The sequence below is a fragment of the Micropterus dolomieu genome, linkage group LG07 (genome assembly GCF_021292245.1).
Source record: "Micropterus dolomieu isolate WLL.071019.BEF.003 ecotype Adirondacks linkage group LG07, ASM2129224v1, whole genome shotgun sequence".
Classification (NCBI taxonomy): domain Eukaryota; kingdom Metazoa; phylum Chordata; class Actinopteri; order Centrarchiformes; family Centrarchidae; genus Micropterus; species Micropterus dolomieu.
The window spans coordinates 24,319,401-24,345,791 of NC_060156.1; the positions used below are offsets into that span (position 1 = coordinate 24,319,401).

At 38.1% G+C, this 26,391-nt stretch overlaps 1 protein-coding gene across 1 annotated transcript in view; it reads left to right on the top strand.

Moving 5' to 3' along the window:
• The first annotated feature begins 2,356 nt into the window (after positions 1-2,356).
• The window catches only part of cntnap5a (contactin associated protein family member 5a), a 77,643-nt gene continuing 53,608 nt past the window's right edge, over positions 2,357-26,391 (top strand). Inside the window, exons 1-3 of the mRNA XM_046054888.1 lie at positions 2,357-2,463; positions 18,287-18,397; positions 19,644-19,837. Coding sequence (XP_045910844.1) covers positions 2,391-2,463; positions 18,287-18,397; positions 19,644-19,837 — 378 coding nt within the window. The 5' untranslated portion in view covers positions 2,357-2,390. The remainder of the gene's footprint in view (positions 2,464-18,286; positions 18,398-19,643; positions 19,838-26,391) is intronic.

Sequence of the window (26,391 nt, forward strand, 5' to 3'; positions counted from 1 at the left end):
TTCTAGTGCTCACTATATCACAAATACTTGTTAAACTATATTTTATATATTTTATTTTACATTAATGATGTATTGGACCATTTTTTTCCTGTTGTTATAGTATACTATTATATACACTAGAGTAACAGTGTTGTATGTGTGTAGTAATGCAAACTATTTGTTGTCTCTTTCTCTGTTATGTTCAGATTTTGCTAGAGGCATGGCTCTAAAGATGGCATTGTTGAGAGGTCCACCACTTTGGTTCAGGCTGAAATATCTCATAAACTGTAAAATGGATTACCATGAAATTATGTGCAGACATTCGTGGTCCCCAGAGCATGAATCCCCCGATGGTTCCCCTAGTGCCAGCAGCAGGTTGACATTTATGGTTTTGAGTGAACTGCTTCAACATCTATTGGATGGAATTTGGTTCAATGACTACAGCTGGAGGCTATTTGACATTCATTTCCTCCTCAGGATGAATTGTACAGACTTTGATGATCCCTTAACCTTCCATCTGGCACCATCAGGCTTGAAGCTAGGTAAAAAAAAAATAGACTGTAGCACAGTGTAACCAACTGTCCCTGAAAAAGTTTCTGCCAGGTACCTCTAATTTAAAACAGGACACAGATTTATATTGGATGTATTCTACTACATTTAACAGACCCATTTATGTCAAACCAAAAGACTTATGAAATTAAGCATTTTTGAAAAATCCTCTCACAGCGTTTCAAAAATGTATTCAAAAGACACCAAAACAAACAGCAAAGCAAAACGAAGGTCATGAGGGCCCATTCAAGGGGTACCAGACAGGACGCCACTGCATTATATGACATTTTATATATTTTATAGTATTTTCTGGCTTACAGAATACAGTAATGAGTTGTTTCTCAGTACAAATAATCAACAACAGTACAACACTATTGCTGTGGACTCTTAGTCTTGTTCACACATATATTGTATATACGGTGCCACATTGTTTGGCAGTTCGATACCTAAAAATACACAATTACTTTTAAAGTGGTTATGAAACAGCCTCAGTTTAATAGTGATGCCTTTATATGACCTACATAAGCAAACAAGCCCATATGCAAGATGATTGGTTATTTATCCCTATGTAGTTATTCTAAATGCCAGACCAGAAGAGCCTATGTTTACCCAGGCAAGTCTAACAGTGAACAGTAGTTAGCCAGTCAAACGGAGGCAGGAGGAGATTTCGTTCGCTCATTTTATTTTTTGACGTTGTATTTTGTGGTTATGGCTGATACCAGGGCAGGGTGAGCAAAGAGAAAAATGCAGTCAACCTTGGTCGGTCATTCAACAGATGGAGAAACCAATCCTCAAATGGCTCTCTTCCTCCAAGACAGGTAGGTAATGTGTCTATATTTTATCTGGCTGTGTACAGCCCATCGAGATATAGCTAGGTCACGGTGAACACTACTGTAATACAACTGGCTTATAATGTGAAATTTTATGTTGGTCTTGCTATCGAGCTATATCTTGCTGTTGGCTTATTACTATGAAGACATCTATTGGTGGTAGGCTTACATGCAACCTAGGTGCATGAACCTGAACCAGTAGCCTACAAAAACTTTGTTTTACTATTGTCATAATACAGTTATACATCTCGCATAGCCACAGACAGATAGATTACCTCATCACTATGCATCCTGCAAACAGCTGTATTTAAAGAAAAGAAAATCAGTGTAAGAAACAGGTTTTCTTTCTTTCCCAAACAAACAAATGCATGCACTAGCCAGACCATGATATGTACATGAGGCAGTGGAAACACTACCGCGTCTGTCCACAGGGGCCGCCAGAATCAACACAAATTGAAAGCTCCGTGCTTTAGTTATGGTCAAGGCACTAGATTTTCTGCTGTTTGCACATAAAAAAATGAAAAACCTCCCTCCAAGCTGATGCACAATGATTTGTTCCCCCACCACACATACAGACGCTATAATAGCAGCGAGAATTTCCCCAGCCCTGCCAGATCACTCTGCTACTTCAAGCTCAAACCATACTTGCAATTTTACAATAAAGTTATGGGAATTCACAGAAGCATAGTATACAGTAGGAACTAGCCTAATGCTGCATACGCAGCTTTTCTCTGTCCATTGTTCTGCATTTCTGTAGCAATGCTTGGGCATCACAATGCTCTTCGCCTGCCAATAAAGACTGAAACAGAGAGAGAGAGACAGAGAGACAGAGAGAGAGAGAGAGAGAGAGAGAGAGAGAGAGAGAGGTGGGCTGTGGCTGTACCTCAGTGTTACAGAGTGTCGTCGTGGGAGCGGTTTGCTCTTCCACATCAGACTCCTTCTATCCCTCCGTGCTGGAGGAGCGAGGAGGAACCTCTCCTCTGTTTTTCCCCTGTGCGGACACACGGATAATACCACACCACGGCTGGGAAGATGGTTTTTCTGCGGCATATGGTTACCCTTTATACTCTGAGCGTCTTTAGCGGAGCATCCGCCGCCACTCACTGTGAGTACTTCCACATAAGCTCACCTGTAAGCTCCTCTCCTCTCCAGTCTGATAAGTGAAAGCTTACGGCGGGGCTGGTTGGGAGAATCAGACAGAAGCTGCTCAAACCAGCCAAGTTTTCACGCCTGGCTGGTACCTGTGTGCTCCTATTGTTGCAGAGGGACTCCGGGGCATCGTGACTATTAAAGCTGTGCTGTTGTTGGTCATTTCAAGTCCACTTTGAAGAGTAGGCTACTTAGACGGTTTCCTTTGTGTCAGGATCATGCAGATGAACAAGTTGTAGGCATTACCTCGGCTGTGTTTCCTCACCTCTCTGTGTGCAATGAAGGTCAAGCAAACAGGTTCATTTATTTTCATTCACAAGTCAAACGCAGACCGGGCTGCAAAAGCCTGCTGTGCTCACTCTGCATCCCGCGGTTACTCGGTACACCCCGGGTTATTTAGCACACAGAGCCTTCATGTGATATTTTAAGAGTCGGTCTTTGGACATGTTTTGCTGATGTGCGTTGGTGAACAGAAACTGCTGACTGGCCACAGCTGTACTGTACAGCTGTATACGGCTGCTGTTATCGGTCGACTCCTATGTGAAAACACTATACACTGACACAGCCTGCAGAAGCTTCCACTAAAGACAGATTGCTTTTCCTCCAGGGGCTTTTCATTTTTAAATTGAAGCTGTACAGGTTTGGCTTTGTATTTAATTGCTTGAGTGGTTCCAATAACATGTGGAACAATTTTGAAAAAACATCAATCATTTAAGTCATTTTTCAAGCAAAAATGACTAAATGTAATATTTATTCTGCTTCTATAATGTGAAAGCTTCTACTTTCCTTGGTCTGTATAGTAAACTGCATATCAATGGGTTTTGAATAGTGTTTGTTGGACAAAACAACCATTTTACAGTCAAAATTGCTTGTTGTTTTTTTTAACCATTATTAAATATTTTAAAGACAACATGATTATTCAAGGAACTAATCAGCAGAATAAAATAATCGTTGAAACACTATTATCTTCTTTAGGAGAATCTGTGCATATCGTGCACTTGTAGGCCGATATGTTTGTTGAACCTATTGTCTTAATTTATCTTTAAGCCATGTTGCAGTAGACCTAATTCACTTAGAAATATGCAGTGGGAACAATGAGCCGAGCTAACAGGTTAAAACTCTTCATACCTGAACTAAAGACAAACCCTGCAGGCCTAGATTGCTGTTAATACAAAAAAATGTGCTTTCTTTCACACATAGCTACTTTACACTTTGCCACACAACTAGCTGATGTGTGTTTAATATTTAGTCATATATGGAACATATGGTTTCATATGGTTAAAGTGTTAGTTTCACAACAATCTACAGGAAACATGTCTCCATTTCCATTTGCTCTATTTACCACACACTATTATATATGTGTTGCCAAAGCATAGTAATGAAAACAGTGGATAAAAAGTGGTGAACCTGGATGCCACAATAGGTTGTATCACCCGGGGCCCTGGTCTTCAAATGTGGCTTTACCGATTCAGTCTAACAAGCTGATATATCAGGCTAAAATAATCCTGTTAATTCTCATCCAGCTAATTTGGTTCTTTGAAAGCAGTCGAAGGATTGATTTGTTAATTCTGTGTGAATTGATCCTAAGTAACTGTGCATTTATTATGAAATAAAGGCAAAATGAGTAGAGAGTAGAGAGGGTTGAAACCATGATCAGCGTCCATATAATTGGCTGATCATGTGGTTGTGCTTACATGAGGTAGGTGTGTCGGGAACCCTCCCAGCATGCACTTGGGCAACACATTCATTCATAAGTCTAATTTCATGTGTTCCTTCATTTTATTTCAACATTTTAGTTGAGTTCATGTCTTTTGCTCAGTATCTGAAATCTCAAACTTCATTTTGATTGGTTCTTTTTTAATGTACAAACTTTTACTTTGTTGTTTATTTGAGCATGTATAAGTATATGTATAAGTATAACTATATATTCAAATTTATTAATTAAGATAAACCCCTTAAGATGCACCATCTTGTTTTTCGAGGGGGTCCTAACATATATCACAATCACAACAACAGAGCAGTGACAAGAAATACTTTTCAATTTGCTAATGTACAGAAAGACAGCAGACACACATACAAACACATACACACACACACACACACACACACACCACCACCAACAACAACAACAAATACAAAACAAACAAAAAAGAGTTAGTTAACTCGTCATTATGACATAAAAACAGTTTATAATGATTTAACAATAACCTGCATTTAGTATTTTAAAATCATTATTATATCGACATTATTTCATTTTTAATCTATGAAAGCCATTTGTATTTGAAAATTTCTTCACGTAAAAAATCTTGGCCATGATCCTGCTAAACCTGCACGTTTGCAGGTTTGGGCTTAAGGACATGTTGTTCTGACAAAAGGTCCAGAAATCGTCATCATTCTAATCTGGACAGCTCTGTTATCTACATACAAAGAACAGGAAAAGTTGGAAATATTCTGACATTATAAATTAGTATGTTTTGCTCCTGCTTCTTTTCTGGATATTTTAATCTGGTTTCCCACGTGTCCATGGAACTGGTACTGGTACTTTACCTAGAAGAAAACTGTGGCACACTGTAAGTTATGTGTTTTAACATAAAATTCAGATTATTGTTTTAATAAAGAATTGAGGTTGAGTCACCATGGCTGAACAGAAAGATATCCTGACAAACTCAACCCTTTGCTCCACGGGTTACCAGATTTCCGTTAATTTCCCTGTGTATATTCATGCTAATATATCCACTTAAAACAAAATCTAATGGGCAGATTATCATTCTTTCCATTTTGGGGGTTTCTCTGAGTCTTGTTCTAGCATCACTTTTATTAATTTATTCACACAACAATCTATTATCTATCAAAGGATGGTCAAAATCAAGGGCAACTGGACTTGCTTGAAGATGTTTCACCTCTCATCCAGGGGGGCTTCTTAATTTCTGCCAAACCAAGTCCAGTTGCCCTTGATATTACCCTTCCTTGGATAACTACGACCTGGATGACTGAGAATCTTCACATACAATCTACAGTCTAATTTAAAATTATAAGCTAATGATCAGGTTTCAGTTGGTTTGGTGGCACATTCTTGCATACTCCCAAGAGTATAACACTTTTTTTTTGTCATGTCTTGTCATATTAAAAATGTAAAAAGTGATACAGTAATTGAATACATCTGAGGCGTGACATCATTTGATCTTTTTGTTTGTGCTCTCTGAGGACGAGTGTGACACCATGCTTGTGTTGGGGGTTTGGCAGTTAATATTAAGGTGAATAACTGAGCTAAACTGACAGCTGCATTACTCATTTATGACAGTCCTGTGGTTCTCAAATGTGTGCAATGATCAGGTCTGACATGATGTGCTGATGTGAAATGGTGAGATGCTCCTGGAGGTCAAAGAGCTGCTCTTGTATTTAAAACTGGGAAAATAAAAGGAGGGGGGCAGAGATGTGTCATGGCGGGTTTGGTTGGCCTTTGTCAGATGGCAGCTACTTCCTCTCAGAAAGCTTTTTGCACTTTGGCTTTACAAAGAGACAATAACAAGTACGTCATTGGATACATCAGCATTCGATCTGTCATTTTTCAGCTGGAGTTAATTGATACTGTATGGGTTGACCTTTACAGTACTTTCCAAGTAACTGGAAATCGAGTAGCTATTCACAAATGTCTTTAAACAATGTTTGCCTTAATCAATTATTATATTAACACAGTACAATACTACTTGTTCACTATTGGAAAGTTGTCTTAAAAACATCAACCCGCAAGGTGGTGTCCAGCAATTATGTCAGTAAAAGTAAAAGTGAGAAAATTGATTATACAGTGGCTATCTTTTAAAATACATTGAGTTTTGGATTCAGTTCCATGCAGAATTCCCCTGCTGGTTCTTAAGATTTTTTAATTACTTTACTGGCAGCCCCTGCCAGGATGCTGAATTGTAATTGTTTTTTACTAGTGCCTTGTCCAGAATATTCTGGCCTAACACCAAAGCCATGTGCATTGCTGCAATACTGAGTAAGATTTAAGGGATTACAATTAGAAATTCATTATTTACATTAGTTACCTAACCAAGTGAAGCTCCCTTACTCAGACATTTTTGAGGTCAGCTTCTTTGCTGTCGTGTCAGGAGTTGATGGGAGGGTTGGTATCCAACACAGTCTCATTCCCAACGTGTCCAATATGGGCTCTTGGTCAAGACCTTGGCGTCGCTTTTAAACACACTGGATACCACTTTAGAGCAGGTTTTTTTGCACGTGAAGGGCTCTGTGGTGAGCAATAATAAATATGCAATGTGCGGTTATACAAATAACACACATGGTTAACATTGTAAAACTGTTTCAGTTTGGATAGGTTAAGGGAAAGATCATAGTTTGGGTTAAAATGAGTAAGTTAGTTAAGTGAAGTTACCCTTGTTAAGTTACGTATGTCACACAAATTATACACATTATGTAGCTTACATACCAGAGGTACTGTATTTGTATTCAGACAGACAATTGAATGTTGGTTTGGTTTAGGAATTTGTATTTTCTAACCCAATATTCATTGGAAATGCAATTGTTTTGCTTTCAACACACCAAATTGATTATGATAATATATACTTTTTTCTCTCTCTCTTTTTTATTATTTTTTACTAAACTAAGTTTTGCGAGATGTCTGAACCCGACCACCACCATACATACGCTACAGAAACAAAATAACTGACACTTAAATGGCAGAATAAATCTTCACCGAAGCAGACAACACAACAATGTATAAACTGAATAAACTCCACATTGACTGCAGCCACAAACACATATCAAAACAAAGAGAGCTGCACAGTTTTCACACGCCGCGTAACACGCTCACAATGCTAGATTGCTTGGTAACAATGGTTGTATCTAGCTGTCTGAACGTGATTGCTTGGGTCTTGTGCACATCAACGTCCTAAACAATCTGCTCTTGGTTCAACCTCTTTGCTTAGCCTCTTTGTCCCAATATAACAAGTCCACCACTGTGTCTCCCACTGCGCTCCTCAAAGTTTCAGTAATGTATAGTGAATTATGTCTTCAGCTTTGGGTACATCCCTGTTACGTATCTTAAGTCCACGCTGACTATTGGTTTCACACAGGAAATGAACACCGGTGTCCTGGTGAAAGTCTGGTGTTTTTATGATCCACAAAGGCATTAAAAAGTTAGAGTTGTGGTGTCAATTTTGTGTTGGTACATTCTGTGAACAGACAAGTCAGGGACCTTAGCTTAGCTTAACTCGATGTCGGGGCTGAAGGTCCGCCTAAAAAGGGGAAATATGACTTCCTCTAACTCTTAGTTGTACTATTTACATGTTTTGTCTTTGTCTGTTGCCACTAATAGTTTTGTTTGGAGTTGGATGTTTTGTGAGCAGAAGATGTGATGTGTGTGTTGGGCAGCTTTGGAGCTGTTAGAAGGCAATTTTGACAGAGTGAACTAAGTAGCAGATAGTATTGTGATTAAATGATGTCTGTTGGTTAAGGTATTGTAATTACTTACATCATGAGTGATTGATTACAGCAATTTATACAAATATCTTATGGCTGCAACCAATGATTATTTTCCTTAACTCTAATTTTCTCAATTAATCGATAAATAATTTGGTCTATGTCAAGTTCATCAAAACAGTACAATTTCCCAGAGCCTAAGATAAAATTGTTAGTTTTGTCCATCAAAAAGTCCAAACCAAAAATTATTTAGCTGTCTACAATGTAAAAAAAGAAATATTAGCAAATCATCACATTGGAGAAGCTGGAACCAGCAAATGTTTGGCATTTGTATTTGTTAATACTTATTAATTGATTGATTGATTGATTGATTATCAAAAGAGTTGATTGACTAATTGTTTCAATGCTAATCTCTCTAGATATTTTATTAGATAAATTCAGCATGTTACATATTTATCAACACAGGGGTGATTGCCATATCCTCTTTGGAATTGCTGATAACTTTCCCAATCTTATTTTCCGATGTTGCACCATTCATTCATGTAATCTGCTTCACCTAGCACGTCAGCTTTTTGTATGTATCCTACCTAAGCCATGTCATGGGCAAATGTGAAACTTCTTTTAAGGGAATGCATCCTGCCATGAGTAGAAAGAGTTTTTAATTTTTTTTCATATGGCTGGAAAAAGCAAAGGCTTTTATTACCTGATAATATGACACTCTTCACCACAGGGTCTGTGGGAGGAATATTGCTATACCCTGTCAGTGATTCCCTCGCAGCAGGTGGAGGCCGCGGCATCAGGCATCCATCTTTTATGAGCTAGAATCTGTTTCCGGTGTGGCAAAGCACCACACACATATATTTACTTAAAATGTCATGCTTCAAGTTAGCTCAGCGAGCAGATACTTCACAACTAATTATTTCCCATCTGAAGCACCTGGAACATGCTCGAGCAGAGTTGGCATTCAGCATCACAGCAGAAGTGACGTTGTGTGTGTGTGATGGAAAGATGCAGCTGCACATTCACTCGGCTAATGAATGTGAAGCAGGCACTCAAGGAACACCTACTGCTATACATATTCAAGGCCTGATGAATTTATCAGAGGGTAAATGAGGCAGAACACTGCTGTGTGACAGCACAGGCACTTTTCCTCATGTTTAAACATATAATACATTTCTTCTTAGAGACAAAACAAACTGGAAGGAATGTGCAGTTTAAACACCTAGATACACAGGCTTTACATTGTGATATAATTTTTAATTACATGATATATGATGCTTTATGACAGTATGTACAGAAATAGTACATGATTATGTCCCGAGGATTATTGTCCTCATCATCCTGATCCCACTGTGAATGTAAACTGTTGGTACAAAATGTCAATTATTAGTTTTGATTTTATTTTGTTATGTCATATTTTGTTTTGTCTTTACAGTAAATACAACCAATTGTATTCTAATCTGAACAAAAAGATATACTCTCAAAATGAACCCCACTGAAATGAACTGAAATGAAACTGCAGCATTTTTATACAAACATTATCATAAATCATTATTAAACTTGTTTTGTTTATTATGAATTTTCTAGACATTGTGACTTCTTTTAATCTCGCTCAGTCAGTTGAGGCTCCCAGTCACTTCTTTACAAACAAAATAAATGAAATCAAACTGCAGGCACTCACACTGTGAACCCTCTCCATCATATTGAGGCTCTTTCACTGTGTACAAAGGGACACAACTGCCAAACTAAAGCCATCATCAAGTATCTTAGATGTTGCACCTGCCAGATTTCTGAAGGAGGTTTTAATAGTGTTGGTCCCACTATTTTTTTTTACTGTAAATTGTTAAATAATGCACTTTTCATAACTTTATAACAAAAGTTTTTTATTAATCATTGCACACTGTTTTATCTATCTGTTTTATTATTATTGTTTTTTTTTCTGATGTTATTGTAGGGTATTTTATTCCATTTTATTTTTGTATTATTTCTAATTGTCTGATTTTGTTTGTCTGATTGCCTCCTCCTGTAAAGCACTTTGTAACTGTATAAATTAGTTCTTCTTCTTCTTCTATTAGTGCAATTGCTACGTTCCTGTAATATTTTGTTTGGTTCTGGATAGATAACTGGGTCTACTTCATGTGAAATATCCACAAGATTATATTTCTATCATGATCAATCTACATCAGTCTGACTTGATTTTCAAAGCTGAAGTTGAATAAAGAGCACTACTACAGAGGACTGTGTTTATTCGGTTAAATTGAGTAAATACAGCATTTCAGAGCTCTCTGCATGATCTCTGACTGACTGCAGAGGCATGAAATGAAGAGACGTTTACAGTTTTTATTTTATCTTGGCCCAAGCATTTTCTTTCTGATGCATTGCTGTTTAATTATTTGGCTGCATGGAGTGGAGACAATACACAGACAGACGCTGCTGTCTTCACGCTGTTGTTTCAGGTTTTCAACCCAATATTTGAGTGAAATGTTGCTTGTAAAGTAATTTACTCTACTGCTACACTACAATCAGTGTGGCATCACGGCATATGTCATTTTATAACACGTAATCAATATACTATATATTTTCATATGTTACCTTTTCAGGAAAATGCTTTTAGAATTATTTTATTGAATAAAATAACCAGACACGAATGTCTTTTTAGCTAAATTAAATACCTGAAAAATTTAAGTACTTTGTAACGGTCTAGTTCATCTATAAAAATTAAAGGGACATATACCACATTGTGGCAACATCTTTGACAGTAGACTCATTTATATCATGTCACAATATTTATTATTTAATCACCCACCCTTATTGGACCAGAAGCAGCAATGCCATGCGGTATATGTGATTTTACTGTCTTAAGCTAATGTTACAAGGAAGCTTTTATACTACTGTCCTCTTCAGATTCAGTGTACCAGAGCAAAATGCTGTTTGATTGTAATGAGTAAGAAGAAAATACATTAGATACATGATATAAGACTATTTAGAGAAAAAATTTGTCCGGTCCCTCAGGACCAGAAAAAATCTATTGTGATAAATGTGGCGCCAGTGGAGGCCTTTCCATTTCCAGCTGTATTGGTCACACACTTATGCTGCACCAATTCCTAATCTATAGTGCAATGAATATGCTTCAAATAGCTGTAGAGTCTGTAACTTTCATCCTCTATTTATTTTCAGTATTACTGGCAGAGGGTTTGAAAGGATTATCAACACCCACTTTCTATCGACTGTGCCAATAAGACTGATGCAATAATCAGCAAGGGACGGTTACAGTGATGAAAAATGAGACAAAAAAAAGATTGTTTTCAACATGCACTCTCAAAAATGGAAAAATTAGGTGTTAAATTAAAAGGACAGAAACAGCTATGGCCTGCTCTGCCTAGCCATATTTCATGTTCTGTATAGCACCGTTTATTATATTATCTAATTACAAGTGTGATTATCTGTGAATCAGACACAGGCCTGCATGTTCACACGCTATGATTTGATATTGATTTTGGAGTATTCACAGGGAACTGGAATAAACACTTATTATCTGGATGTGCTGGTTCACAGTATCAACATGCAGAGTGAAAGAAAAAGGAAGCTGCACTTTCTGGACTAAGATGCAGAAAACAGTCACATTTCACATATGTACAGCAGTGTCGCCAATCAAAGTATTACATTGCAATACAAAAAAACAGCAGGTTGTCTACAGTGGTCTAGATTACAGTGGTCTAGATACTAAGAGATATAAATGTATTTTTTATTCAGTATATCTTCTGTTCACTATTTAGACACTGGCCGTCAGGAAATGACCCTTAACAACATGTTTTAATTTAGAGGACTTTATAGTTAACTAGGGATGCACCGAATGTTCGGCCACCGAAATTAATCGGCCGAAAATATCAAAAAAGCACTTTCAGTGTTCGGCCTAATAAGTCAAAATTTTCCGAACAATTATGTTGACATCTCTGCAGTGTGGTAGCATTTTAAAGTGTCAGAAATTGCCGTTTGCAGACACTGTTCTTCTGAATTGTCTCCTAGCACATCAACTCCATCTGTGGCTGACTTCTTAGAAAAGGCCACAAACGGTCTGACCCGCTTTGAGTGTTTCTGTCACTCTTTTATGAGAAGTCGATTAAGCTAGCCTTCTAAATTTGGAGTGCACACGTATTCAGGCCTTTTGGTAAATCCACTGAAACGGACCAGTGCGAGCTGACAGGCAGGTTAGAGACTTTATCCTGTCAGTTTCTTCTGTCTTTGCAAAGACAAGTGTTGCAGTATGAGAGTCCTACCTGAAGAGAGGCTGTGAAGTCTTCATGTTGCGCGATACAAGAATCACATACAACATTATTTATCAAATTGTGTCGAACTTACACATGTGGATACACATATGACAACGTCCGGTTTTCAAAATAAGGTGTCTAAACAGGATGGAAATTAATTAATAAATTTCCAATTAATTGAATTAATTGGATGATATTCAGAGAAAGTATAAAACATATTACATGTGTCCATTAAAAGAAAATTGACACATGTAATTTACTTTACTGGACCCTCTCAGGCCTCGGACCCACCCAACATAGTCTCTCCATGTCCTGTGGGAAACAAAAAAAAGCACATTTTGACTATTTCATTAATTAATTAATGCAATGGGATAAAAAACGGAAAAATAAAAGGCAAAAATGTGAATGTACTTGTTCGGTATCCGGAAATTTTTTTCATTATATTCAGTTTCGGCTTCGGCCAAGAATTTTCATTTCGGTACATCCCTAGAAGTAACCAGCAGTGTATATTCAATGCAAATTGTGCAAATTGAGTGCTGTTGTGGTTTATTCAGCCCTTCTTCAGCCTGTTGCAGCAGCTTTGAAGTAATAATTATCTCAAAACAGACGGAAGGCAGCACAGTGACACAGGCAGCATATCTATAAATGTGTCTTGAGTTACTGCACATGCACCACCACCCTCACATACATAATTATATGTAAAACTATAAGACCAAAACACCCTGAGCCTCCATTTATCGCTGCTACGGGAAAGCCTCTTCCTTTTAAAAATCTGCACTCCATGTGACCCACTCTGTCCAAAGATGTTTTCCTCTTGTCTCAGCAAAGTCTGACTACTAAATCAATATAGTTTGTTTTTACTCGAAAGTAAATTGAGCCTTTATTGATATATTTGTGCCCTAATGATACCGAGAAGATGCGATTTCAATTAAGTCTCATTTTAGTTTGGGGCCATTTTAAAGCAAACTGCCCACTTTTGGACAGAAGCCAACAATCAAATCAAATGCAACAAACACAATTAAAGACAGACATTATTATGATGTAATTACTAAGCTGTTCTATCCCCTAATCTTACCGTATTACTTAATCCCAACCCAAATATCATAAATACATCATTAATGTTATTACCAATATATTAGCAACTAATAACCCTAACTAACTTTGTAATTAACACAGCAGTACACATTATTACGCCCTTGTTAACAAGACATTATCCATTATTACCCTGTCTTATAAAGTCGTTATAAAATGCTCACGGCAATCCTACAGAAAATTAACACAAATGCTCTTTCACTTCATTCCTGAATGAGGGTTGAATAATTAATGTTTGACAGATGAGATGTGTATAATTACTGACACTATCGATAGCCCAGTAAAACATCCTGCAGGCTGCCTGTAAATGCTTACAGGTCCCTTTAGATTATATGCAGTGTTCAGAGAAATGAAGTGCTACAGTAAACTAGGCCGTGTTTCTCAATCATTTGTATTGATGTGTGCTTCCTTGAATTCAGCCAGCATATGGGACTAATTGTCAACCGATACCTCAGCTCTACTCAGGCTATCTCTGGGCAGAGGTCATTGAGCTCCAAAGCCTGTTAGTCCATGCAAGGTATCATATGAAACTTCATCAATACCACACAGAGGTCTGAGGTCGCTCTGTTACCAGATACTATCGCTTTACCCTTTGATATTATTGACTCTGTGGTCTGTGTTTGCTCTTCTGGGGTTTATCGCTGCTTTAAAGGTGCTTGGTTTTAAGCATTTCATTGCCCCAGCAGAAACAAAAAGAAATATACAGATACGGTTTGACATATGTTTTTTATGTTGTGACAGGATAAAACCAAACAATTAGCATAATATTGTATATATTTTTGATCAATAACAGTGAAGTAATGGTTTAAACCACTCCAGAAGTAATAGCAAAGCAATATCTTGCTTTTTGCCTATAGACTTTGTTCTGTGTTGCCAACACATTAGTCAAAATAATCACTCAGAGAACATTAATAGCTGACAACTTTGATAAACCGCTTAACTCATTCATCAAGTTAAAAATACAAACAGTCTCTTTCATGACTTTTAGATTTAAGGTTTTGCGGGTTTTTTTGGACTATATGACAGAAAATTTGAAGCCATTTGAAAACAAAGGCTGTGGTAACTTATAACAGGCATTTGACATTTTACAGACCAATGATTTAACCCATATTGCTGCTTTTCAGATTTTGTTTAATGCTAGTTTGAATGCCTTTTTATACCCATTACTCAGTTTTTATCCTTATTCTTTATATCCAGTTTTGCAGCTTTTCTAAATGTTGGATTTTATTTTGCTTTTTGTTTGCAGTCATGCAAAATAGGATGACTTGCTCTTACTGGACCACCATGTATACATGAATGAATGAATGATTATTCTGCTAATTCTGCTAAAAAACGTTAAAGGGAGGAAACATAATTTGCAGCTATAGTTGTGGAACATAATCTGACTATTGATAAGCTATGAAAAGCTACACAGACACACAGAGAGACTGCTTTTTCAGCTCTTCAGTGATTGAGAAATCTATGAAAAACACATGTAGGCTTTCAGAGATCCATTTTAGTTATTAAGGATTTCAATTTCATTTTCTTAGGCTTTACTATATATATATATATATATATGAAACAAGAATGTGTGCTGTAAAAGTAGACATGCAGACAGATGGATGGATGAATGGATACTCCATTTCCATAACTACATAAATATATGCACACAAAAAGACTAATACATCTATTCATACTTTAACCAAGGTTTTGTCAGGAAAATGTGGTGATATTATTATTATTATGTTATATTATTGTACTACTAATATATAGGCATTCATGTTTAAACAGCATTTCAATGTTGTATTTTGTCAAATATAATTTTGATTATTTTCCTGTACATAGTGACTACAATTAATCAAATTGCCTCGTGTTTTTTTTAGCTCATATATTTTGTATATAAAATCTTAATCTACAAAGTAACCTTCAAAGACTTCAGCTGTCAACTAAATGTAGTGGAGAAAAGTAAATTTTCCTCCAAAATGTGGTGGATTAAAATTATGAAGTTGCATAAGATGGAAAAACTAAAATAAAGTACACATACCTTAGATATCAACATGTAAATCACTTACTCAGATTAATTGGCATAAGTCAAATATCTGTCCATTATCATTGCTACTGCTCACCTCTGTGAAAAAGTGACTTCATTGTTTTGTGTCAAGCTGCGGAGACCTGTTGATGTCACAGTTGTTCGGTTTGGGAGCTCATTAAATTGGCTGTCTCTTTGAGCTATGTATGTGAGTTGCACTCTGAATTTGCAGCTGTAACTTTAATCACATGGGTTTGATGTAACGTAAAGGGGCTACCAGAGGATCAGCTCAGATTGAGAAGCCTGCTGCACTCTGCTCTACCCTTTGCCTATCTCCCTTGCCTGTTATATTTTTAGAAAATCCCTTTAGCATTTTTTTTTTTCAAATTCAACTGTTTGTGCATTTCCTGAGACCGTATATACAAGAGGAAACTCAGGATTACTCATATCTGGTGAGCCATGTTTATTTGATTTGGGCTCGTAGTTGTCTTCAGGTGCGATTATGTCTCTGCAACTAGAGCTTCAAATATTCAGCCCATGTGTGCTACGCAGCGCACTTTGTTGTGATAATTGAGTTTGACTGAAACAGCATCTGTTTTGTGCACTCAAGTTAAGGAAGGCTTGCCAATGAGTAGAGGAGACCGTTGGAAAAAGGGCTATATTTACAGTATGGCTGAGTCACTATCAAACAATGAATCTAATGTATGTAGCTAACAAAGAAGAGGATGAGTGGGTAGTTTTAAAGAACTCATGTTCTCCTGGCTTAAAGTGAACCCTATAGCCAAACAGTATTTCTTTTTTACTTCCAGACGCCTGATGTCATTCAAAAGGTTATTTGTCACACACTGTCATTCCATATGACATGACTTTAGATTTAATGATGAACAGCTGACGGGACCAAATGCAGAGTGAAAGCTCATTCTGAATCTGTTTGCAGTCATTCATTTGGAATGAATGGCTAAGAAGAGGGCGTCTTTTATTTTAAAAATGATATTACATGGTAAAGGGTATCGGAAAACAGCATTACAGGATAATGCCGGCAATATTCTATGTTTTTCTTATTGTCAAGAAATCCAATGAAAAGATGAAAACCAACAAAACATATCAATAGTAACCACTTGTTTCAGTCGGACATCAGGTCAAGTTTGACCCAAATAAATTTGCAGCTTGGATTCAGTGTGCAGGCTCTCTTTTTCATCTATTATTTTTTATCTCTGGTGTGCTTCAAACCCAAGAGCGTCAACATGACACTTCTGTGCTGGCCTTCTGTTGGTCTCTACAGAAAACATCATCCTAGCAAACTGAAACTGAAAGCTCTTGCTCTATAGCAGTTGATGTACTTGTGATTTCAAGAGAGATTAAGTGTTCCCTCTTGGCTGGCAGATGTGCGCATGTGTTTATGTGTATGTGTTCAGATGCACGTCGTCTGGGTTCATTTGGCTATAAGATTCAAGCCCCTGAGCCTTGCATAGAGATCGTGACTCAGCTTCAGAGGATTTTCACTCATCCCACAGGCCAAGGAGCAGCTTTGCAGACAAATCATCCTCCATCCATAAGTCTTCCTGACTGACAGCCGGGCATTTGGCTCAAGACCAAATCTGTAAACAACAACAGGGTCTGTAAGATGCACATTTTGAACATGGAGAAACCTTCTCTGCACCCGCACATCTCACATCTGTCAATCTGAGAATGCGTGTTATACCATCAAAGTTTTGTTGGTTTGTTTCACCTTTTCTGAGATGTCAAGGTCTCGTTGAATATGGTGGTGTAAAGGGTGGATTGACTGAAGGAGCAAAGCATTTGCCCGGGCTTTTGAGGTGTAACCTCACATCCGAGAAGTTTTGTCAGCTCCTCAACCAGAGATGCATTGTGCCAGAAAGGATGGATGGATGCTGATTGAAAGCAAAGATGGGAAGAGTGAGAGGGATCAAAAGTAGGATCTGGGAGACTTTTGACAGATTAAGAGTGCTGTGCTTGCATAATAAGCCCAGTTCCACTAGTGGCGTGTTAAGATTGCATGCCACTGTTCTCATTCCCCCAATGAACATGAGCAACTGCAGCTCAGCCATAATTTGAGTCTTGGACAAAACAGCTTGATCCACTTTAGTCACACTTGAAATCAGGATTAGAGAAATCTCTTGGCAAGCGATCTGAAAGCAGTCAAATCAGGTCAGTCGAGATTCGGTGGGACGCCCAAAAGCAGAACGAGCTCATGCTGTCAGTTCTGCTGTGCTCTTGTCTACCAGATGGATGGCCAATTGCCACTCCAGATGTGCTCAGAATCCATCTGAACTCAAAGTAGAAAGGCATCCAGAAACAAAAAGCCTCTCGCACTCAGAGGGGTGAACTGCACGCTGATGGAGAGAGTACAGGGATAATTGTAATCAGGCTGGTGCCAGTTTTCATTACGTTCTCAGATACAGGCCTTAATGCAGCTCTGCACTCAAGGAAAGCCAAACAGCGGAGAAGCTGTTGTTGTACGACTCGCTGCTCTTATTGTGGCGGGCAGGGTGGATCAGAGGAAGATGAGACTGACAGGTTTAGATCACTGGACTCTTAATCTGTTGCTGCCTGTTGGATGTGATGTAATCTCACACTGTAGGATTAAAAAGAACACACACATACACACATAGGGAGCCATAGTGTTTTCTGTGCTATTTTCAAGGGTCACGGCATGGGTTAATAGACAGTTTAAGGTGTCTGAGAACTGGATAAGTGAGCCAGACCAGTTATTTTCCCCAGCTCTTTCTTTAAAACTCTACCACTGACAGGTAAAGATGCACTTTGAACCAACATGTTTAACTACTCAACGATGCATTTTCTATTCTGTCAGCTGAATAAATCCAAGTATGGCAAGCAGTGAAACCGCTTTAGAACCATTCTTCAAATAGCCATATTTACATGTGACATCAACAAATGTGGTGAATTTAATGGCCTCTGAATTATGAATGTTTTCTCTTTGTTGTCTTCCTCAGATAATTGCAATGGTCCTCTGATATCCACGTTACCCCATTCATCCTTTCAGAGCTCCTCTCAGTCCACAATCAGTTATGCTGCTTACAACGCCAAGCTCAACAGAAGAGATGGTGAGTACAAAAGAGGATATTCTTGCATGGATTCAATATTTATACATGCTTCAGATATGCACACTCCCCCCCCCCCTGTATCATTACCAGTGGAGCTAAACTGTAGAAGTTGCAGACCATAAAATGCTCATATGAAGCGTTTTTGTAATTGGTCGTATAGGTTGTTTTTGAAGGCAATAACAAATGGGCTATGAAGTAAAAGGACTTGCTGCATTTACCACATGTTGCAATTCAAAGAGATGCTGTTTCATTATTTCAAAGAGATGAAAAAGAGATGTATACTGGTAGAATAAAATAACATAAGTTAATTCAAACTAAATTCATAGAAGAACACAATACAAATACAGTGACTGGCAAAGAAAGTTACTAAATCTTTGTATTAAAATGACAAAAGGAGAAAATTCACTACATTATAGCAGGGCCATAAGCAGATCCGGGTCTGTTGTCACATGGTCACTGGCCCGTCTTGGACCCACCCCAGAGCAGCCCAAGAAGTCAACTGGCCATAAGCAAGTCAAACAGCTACAGTGAATATAGAACACGATGGCTAATAAAAGGCAGATGTAAACAAAAAAGATTTGTACTGTGGCTATTTAAAATATCAAATCAGTAATAAGGAAAAGGTTTGATTAATTTGATTTTGATTCTTGTGACACAGAAAACTGGCTTGTCATCATCTCTTGCTGAATTAAAATTGAATCTGCAGTAGAGTAAGTAGCATTCAACAACTACAACTCCCATGAGCTTTGGACATACTTCCAAGATGCCATCTAAACCTAATTAGAGCTACAGGTGGTGGATATGAAGATAATCATTTATAGATTGTAGAAGGGGTACGGAAATATTTCTAGCAGGTGCATTAGTGAATGGCTTATAATATTAACAGGCAAACATTTCCCCTTTCAGTCTCCGCAATGACAAATGACACACATTATTGTTGAATACTTTGTGGAGCAGAGGCTTTCAGGAGCTATCAGGATTCTGCTCTCTATAAGATTTCAAGCTAGACTGTACACATTTCATAAAGAATCAGCTGTTTTCCAAGAGAGGACCTCCACTGGTGCGGTTGGAGTGTAACTTCACCTTGAAGCCTTTCATATGCAAACACTCCCCAGTCCAAATCAGGACTGTTTTTACATTTTTGCAATCTGAGCCCAGTGGCCACTGAGCATAAACCACAACAATCCAACAATGTTCATCGACAATATCGATGTTTAATGTAATGCATTTCTCTGCCCTCCTTCAGGAGCAGGAGGCTGGTCTCCCATGGTGACTGACCAAGAACCCTGGCTCCAGGTGGACCTCAGGGAGCAGATGGAGGTGACGGCTGTGGCTACGCAGGGACGTTATGACAGCTGGGACTGGGTCAGCAGTTACCTGCTGCTCTACAGTGACACGGGCCGGGCCTGGAAGCAGTACAGACAAGAGGACAGTGTGGGGGTGAGACTTCACACAGATGTTTCACTTTGATGTTTCAGCTTTCTGTGTGACTTACATTGCTGATTTGTTGTTTACTGTTTACTGAATCCAAGAAGAATCAAGTTTTTTTTCTGCTTGTGAAATAAATTAAACTATTTGAGGCTTATGGAAATGTTCAGATCTAGTTGATGTTCAGATCTATTTAAGGCTTATTCGTGGCTATTTGTGATTAAAGGAATAGGTTAACATTTAGGGAAATGTTTCTTTTTCGATTTAGAAGAATTAGTTATCATCGCTTAGCGAAAATACCGGAAGCGAGGGGGTTCTGTTAGCTAAAGTTCACTAATTAACTTTTTTGTTCAATGCATACACACACCATATTGTGAAAATGACAATTCAATTTCTTGGCTCAAGCAACACAAGCCATTTCCTCCTCCATCTAGTGTCTAATCAACTCCCGGGTCTGGGCACCACATTTAATGCACAGACATAAGAGTGGTAGCTTATTGATCTTCTTGTCTAACTCTCTGCAAGATGTTGAAGTTTTCATTTAGAAATGTAGACAAAAACAAGGAAAGCAAATAATATAAGTAGGCTGTGACATTGGTGTATTCCTACATATGCAACATTTTTGCAGGATTTTTATGGTCAGATCATAAACACTGACAGTAAGAATTACATTTTGCCTTCTGTCACATGGGATATCATCTCTTATCTGTTCTCCGTGGTGCCAATCTATTGATGACATTGCAGGTCCGGGTCAGATAGCACATTTTCTCACTTTTTCTGACACATTTCAAGGTGTGGGAAGTGTCTGGTGTCAATGCAATTATTATAGTGCTTTTGTAATGTCACAACTTGTTATGCCAGCCTGTACAAGGACTTAGGGTCTAAGAAAATAGCCTAATGTTGGCACATGTCATTAAGTCTTTATTGCGTTTGCCCCAGTTATGTCAAGGGCTGCTGACAAGATGTTAAATAGTATTTCTGTGAGTTTTTCTGCTTGGCAGTCCAATTAGCAGAGTGTGTAGTTGCCCACTGGCATGTCACTGCTGCAAAGTGGGTCTCTTTACATTGTGTTGAAATGTGTTGCGTGTTGTTTTTAATTATTCATCTTCCTCCATCTTTTTAAAAATGCATTATCTACTGGAATGTAGGAATTAGAGATGAAATAAAACATCACAAAGTTTAATAAGACAGTTCTAGGTTCTATGAGACAGGTCAACTGTCTTTTGAAGCCAAGTCAGAACCCCCCTCCACAAGCCCTGCAAAGATTTCGCAGAAACTATTCACTAATACATTACTACCACTAACACATTAAATGTCTATCAATCCAAGGCTGACAACCAACAAACCCAACATACTAACACACTATTTACTTCTGTTTGAGTAACGTTTACAAAGCCATTTCTAACATGTCAGCATACAAGGAATTTAGGATAGATTTTTGATGTCTTACTTCCAAAAACAACTATTTAACATATTACATATCTTGCAATGTGCAAATGTGAGCAATCAAATTCACAATAAATTGCTTAAACAATGAAATGAAAATGAATAACTCAAACAATATTTCAATTTTTATTATAGAGGGTTGTCTATATATATATATCATATAACAACAAATAGTACTTAAACACTTAAATTATGAGCAGAGGTTTTCATATGTGTAAGCCTCTGATGGGAGTAGTTTAGCAGCAGAACAGTCTGGTGATGACTCAGACTAGATACTGAATGGTGAAGATTTCATGTACCATCTGGCACAACCGTCTTCTGTCTTTTTTATATATTTAACCAGAGGTTTATTTGTTTATGTAAACAAGAACACAGTAACATAGCTCAATATTGAATTAGTGCCAAAAAAAGAAACATACGTGTACAGTCCCCCACAAATAATCTGAAATATTTAAAAACATTTTATTTATGTGTGATTGACCAGGTGAAATATCACGATAAACAGCTCACAGCTTCTTCCACTCACTGTCAGTCCTTATATCATTATGTCTGAGAAGGGAAAGCTGTTGTGCAGCGAGAAGACGAGACATTATGTATAGATATTACCAATATGACCTGCAGCTATCGCCCTTTGTAAGTAACTAATGGGAGAGAGAAAAGAGTGCTGTACTTATTTCAAATTTTTAAATCATGGCATTCAGTGCCGTATCATACGAGTCAAAACAGGAATCATAAACTTGGCAAGCATTAAAGCTATGTGTGACTGGTCTTTAAATTTACTGATGTGTATTAAATGCACACTCACACAGACAATTTAACCATCCCCCCTGTTTTTGGTGTTTGTCTGAACTTGGATCTAAAAATATTGCAGGATGAATGGCAGCCAATTAGTCCGCAATCTTTAATGAAACTCACACCCTAGCTGACTAACTACAGCTTTCACCAAGACCTTACTGATACTAACTCACATCCGTCTGGCATTTTAACAAGTGAAACTCAAAGGTAACGGCTGACTGCCAGGAACTGAACTGAGGGGCACTAATGAGAGAGCAGCAGCTGCTGATATGAATGCTAGCTCTCAGCCACTCAGAGCTAATGCCGAGCCAAATTAGCTCCATAGAAAAATTACCTCTGTAAAAAACAGGGCTAAATGTCGACAATCCTGCTGGCATTTCCATCTCCTGTAATGTTTGAAAATGAAATGGTATGGAACAAACAATTACCGATAATTGTGATATTCCCTCCAGTAGTCTGTTAAAATATATGGTGATATATAACATAATATAATATGTATATAATGTTTATTTGATGTTTGTCCTGAGAGTGGCACAAGACAAAGTCAAAAAATCATTTATCCTCTTGAGATTAAATGACATTCTTAATAGATAATTAGATATTTTGAGTGCAAAGCACAGTTTTTGAGATTAGTTTGGGGAAAAGTAAAAAAAAAACACTGAAATCAATGGCTTCCATCCTCAGACAAACATTTTATGTACACCATCTATAAACACATCTTTCCCTGGATCAAAGCGTTGGAAGCCCTGACCCAAAGAGATCTTCATCATTAAGCTCCACCACTTGCTATAAAGACACTTAAAAACAAGTAAAAACACTGACATTGGAAATGAAATCGCATATAGTCTTGAAAACAAGAATGCATAATTTCTTCTTCTTGTGCAAACATTGCGATTCCATAGTTTCTTCCTTTGTTCAACTTTGTGTCTTTTTAATGATTCACCTGCCTGTTTTTTCCCTGACCTCAGTAACAGAGCTGACATCATTGTGTGTTCCTGCAAACAGTCGCCTGTCTGTGGGAGTGTTCTGAGCAAAGCCTGTTGTTACACAGTAGAACCATGTGAATCAACAGGATCGCACTACTTTACAAGCTGATAATAGCCTAATTAGTGCAAGCCAGGGGAGAAAATCTGTGAATATCTGTGGAAACGATGTGACGATGTAGAGATGAAATGGGGACTTTTATCACCTTGTGATGATGTGAAACTGATAAAACTACTGACTTAGAAAAACATACTCTTGAATGTTTGCGCCTGATGGTACCTTTAAAGGTAAACTCTTTAAAAAGGCCCCGGTTTAAAATCCTGCTTTAACCTAATTCCCTGTATAATATTAGCATTCTACCCAATGGTGAATTTACTGGATGCTCTTTGCAAATATTCATAGGTGGGGAAGGGGAATGTATTCTAGCAAGGGGTTCCAGATTACCTTCATTATCCTTGAAAAGCCTTATTTAAAAATCTATTTTTAATGCAGCTGTGAATAAATGTGTGAAACAAATTCTTCTCCTTTAGGGGAAAATTTAAGCATTAATGTGCATGCTTGTTAGCTGTTCAGGTAGATGGGGATCTAATAAGGATTCAAATGTGTTGGATGCTAATTTGTCTTTTATCTGAGTAATTTTCTGCTCCCAATTTAATGTCTTTTAATAACGTAACAACAACACCTCAGATTGGACTTTGATGATTACGCCTATAATTGTGTACAGCCAGATCTCACAGGAAATTCAAACATTAGTATGTTCAGAACATATGTTCTTAAGAGTGCTTTTTCACCAACACAGAGGGGTTTTTGTGGGTGTCAATGTCAGTCTGTTGGTCAGTTGGTCTACCACCAATACCTCAACAACTGTATAATGGATTGCCATGCAGTTTTGTACAGATATTCAAGGTCCCCTGAGGTTAGAAAATATCAAAACCTATAACTGTTTCCAAATATCTGACCAAATATCTGCAAAACTACTTTCACCGGCACTAGCTGGTCAGCACATAGTTTGAGGACCCACCCACTTACACCATCTGGTCCTGCTGCTTTGTTGGTGTTCACATTCTTGAAAGCCCTTCTGATGTCATGCTGGCAAAGGGTGATAGGTGTGAAAGGTGCACTCACCCATCCATTAACCTCTGCTTCAGCTCTTTTTGCTTGTTGGCTGCTGATGCTCTCAAAGCAAGCATAAAAGTTGTTTAGCTTACTTTTTTTTTTACCTTGCCACATGCTTCTGGGACCTCTCCTGGAATTGTCGTTCCGCTTTTTTCCCGTTGTCACTTTTTGCCTCAGTTATTGCTCTTCTTACATTGTTGGCTGCTGCTTTATAACTGTCCATGTATTCAGACTTTAGCCAAAAGTTGCAGGCTGCAGTGTGTGTTTGTGTCACGTCGGATGGTTCTGGTAATTCATGGTTTCTGGTTGTGACTACTAACTGTAGTTACAGTCAGCCTCTGTTCTTACCTGTAGTGGAAATGCAGAATGGGCAGAGAACTGAACCAACTACATAACTCTGAAACAACCACCTTTATATTGGGATATTAATGGGTGAGGCAAATGATGAGGCTGATCAGTCAAGGCAAACTATTGGGCATTACTCCCTGCTAGTAGATTGAGCCCACTGGTGTTTATGTCATGCACTGCCACAGACCAGCTCCAGAATCAGCACCATGGACAGCTCGTGACAGTTGCCATGCTGATGTTAGCATTTAGCTCAAAGCATCACTGTGCCTAAGAGCAGCCTCACAGGCCTGCTAGCGTGGCTGTAGACTATTGTTTTGTTTTACATGAAAGAGAAACCTCGACAATACCTGAATCTCACCACCCACAATTTTACTCAATAGTTGTAGTAGACATTTTCATTGACAACAGAACAAAACAGAAATAACTAAGACCCTCTGCTACTAGCTAAGATATTGAAAAATATCTATGGTCTTTTTGATCCTGGTCTGGGGACTTATGGCTCACTGGCAATCAGGGATTGCTGTAGTATTTTCACTCATGGCAAGGTCATGTACTCGTAGCTTTCTCTTTGCTATGTGTTCCCTTGGGCTGTTCAACTGGCCAATGACCTTTTGGAACATACTGTAGCGTCTTCATTGCCAGCAGCAGGATTTATCCCCCAGTGAATTGATTAAAATAAACTTATCTGCCTGTGCTGTATGCAGCACAAAGGAAAACTGACACAAGGGAACTCATCACTGGAGAGGAAGAGTAAAGAGTCTTAATGAATGGGGAGGGAAACAGTTCCACAGTGACAGAAGCATAAATAGAAATAATGATGTCACTGTGGGGTGAGGACTGTTTATGTGGATAAGGACGGTCCTCTGGACCTCTGGACCTCTGGAAAATCCCCTGCACCCTCAGGTCTTTATATCGAGACTTTACTTCATCTCCCAGCTGGAACACACAGGATGTTCTGTTGCAAGTTTTTCCAAAGAGGAAAAAAAAACAAACGTCATAGCTCAGGACAGCCTCAGTTGTGTTCTTGTAGTGGTATTGCTCTTGAATACTAATGACTCATGCTGGTGTGAGATTTTCATAGCTAATGAACAGTTAGAATGACGGCACTGCAGCCTCAATCAGAGTTCATTTGGTTCATTAGATTTTCCAGACATTCAGTTGGGAATCAAGCGGAAAAATTGGATTAATAAACAGAGCAAAAAAGGAGAAGCAGTTTCACAAGCTAGGTACTAAACATATACCATACACACAGCATATACATTGATTTTGATTCTTAGGCTCTCTCAATTGTGGTTATTGCACCAGAATTTTGTATTTCTGTTCTGGTCATTGCTTTTCACACTGGTTTGGAATAGGCTCAAAGGTGATGTCATGTATTTCAGTGAAACAATCAGTTTGGAACATTTGAATCAGAGTCTATTACACTATTTTGCTTGTTTGCTTGCCAGTGCTTAAGTCTCTGACTGTTTTTGACTAATAAATAATTACTAAAGAGGGTTTTGTAATTGTAAAGAGAGTTTTTTTCTAAAATTTAATTTTGATTGATACTTATCTAGTCATGAATATATTACATGAATGTTATAAAAAAATACTGGGATAGAAACTAGGGTAGGTATTTCAGAAGCATTTGTTATTATATTTGTTGAAATTCATCCTGACAGCAATCGATAAATCAAACGCTCTGATATTTTTTTCCCAGTATCTGTGGCTGTCACAGGACTGTAATAAGCCTAACTGCCTGTCTACTAACCTTCCTGCCCTGTCCACACTCTGCTTGTGTGCATGAAAATGTGTTTTGGGGGAGTGGCTTTGGAGGAAGGCCTGATGGGAGGGGGGTGGATGTTTGTGGTTGGATACTTGCAATATCTAATTGTCTC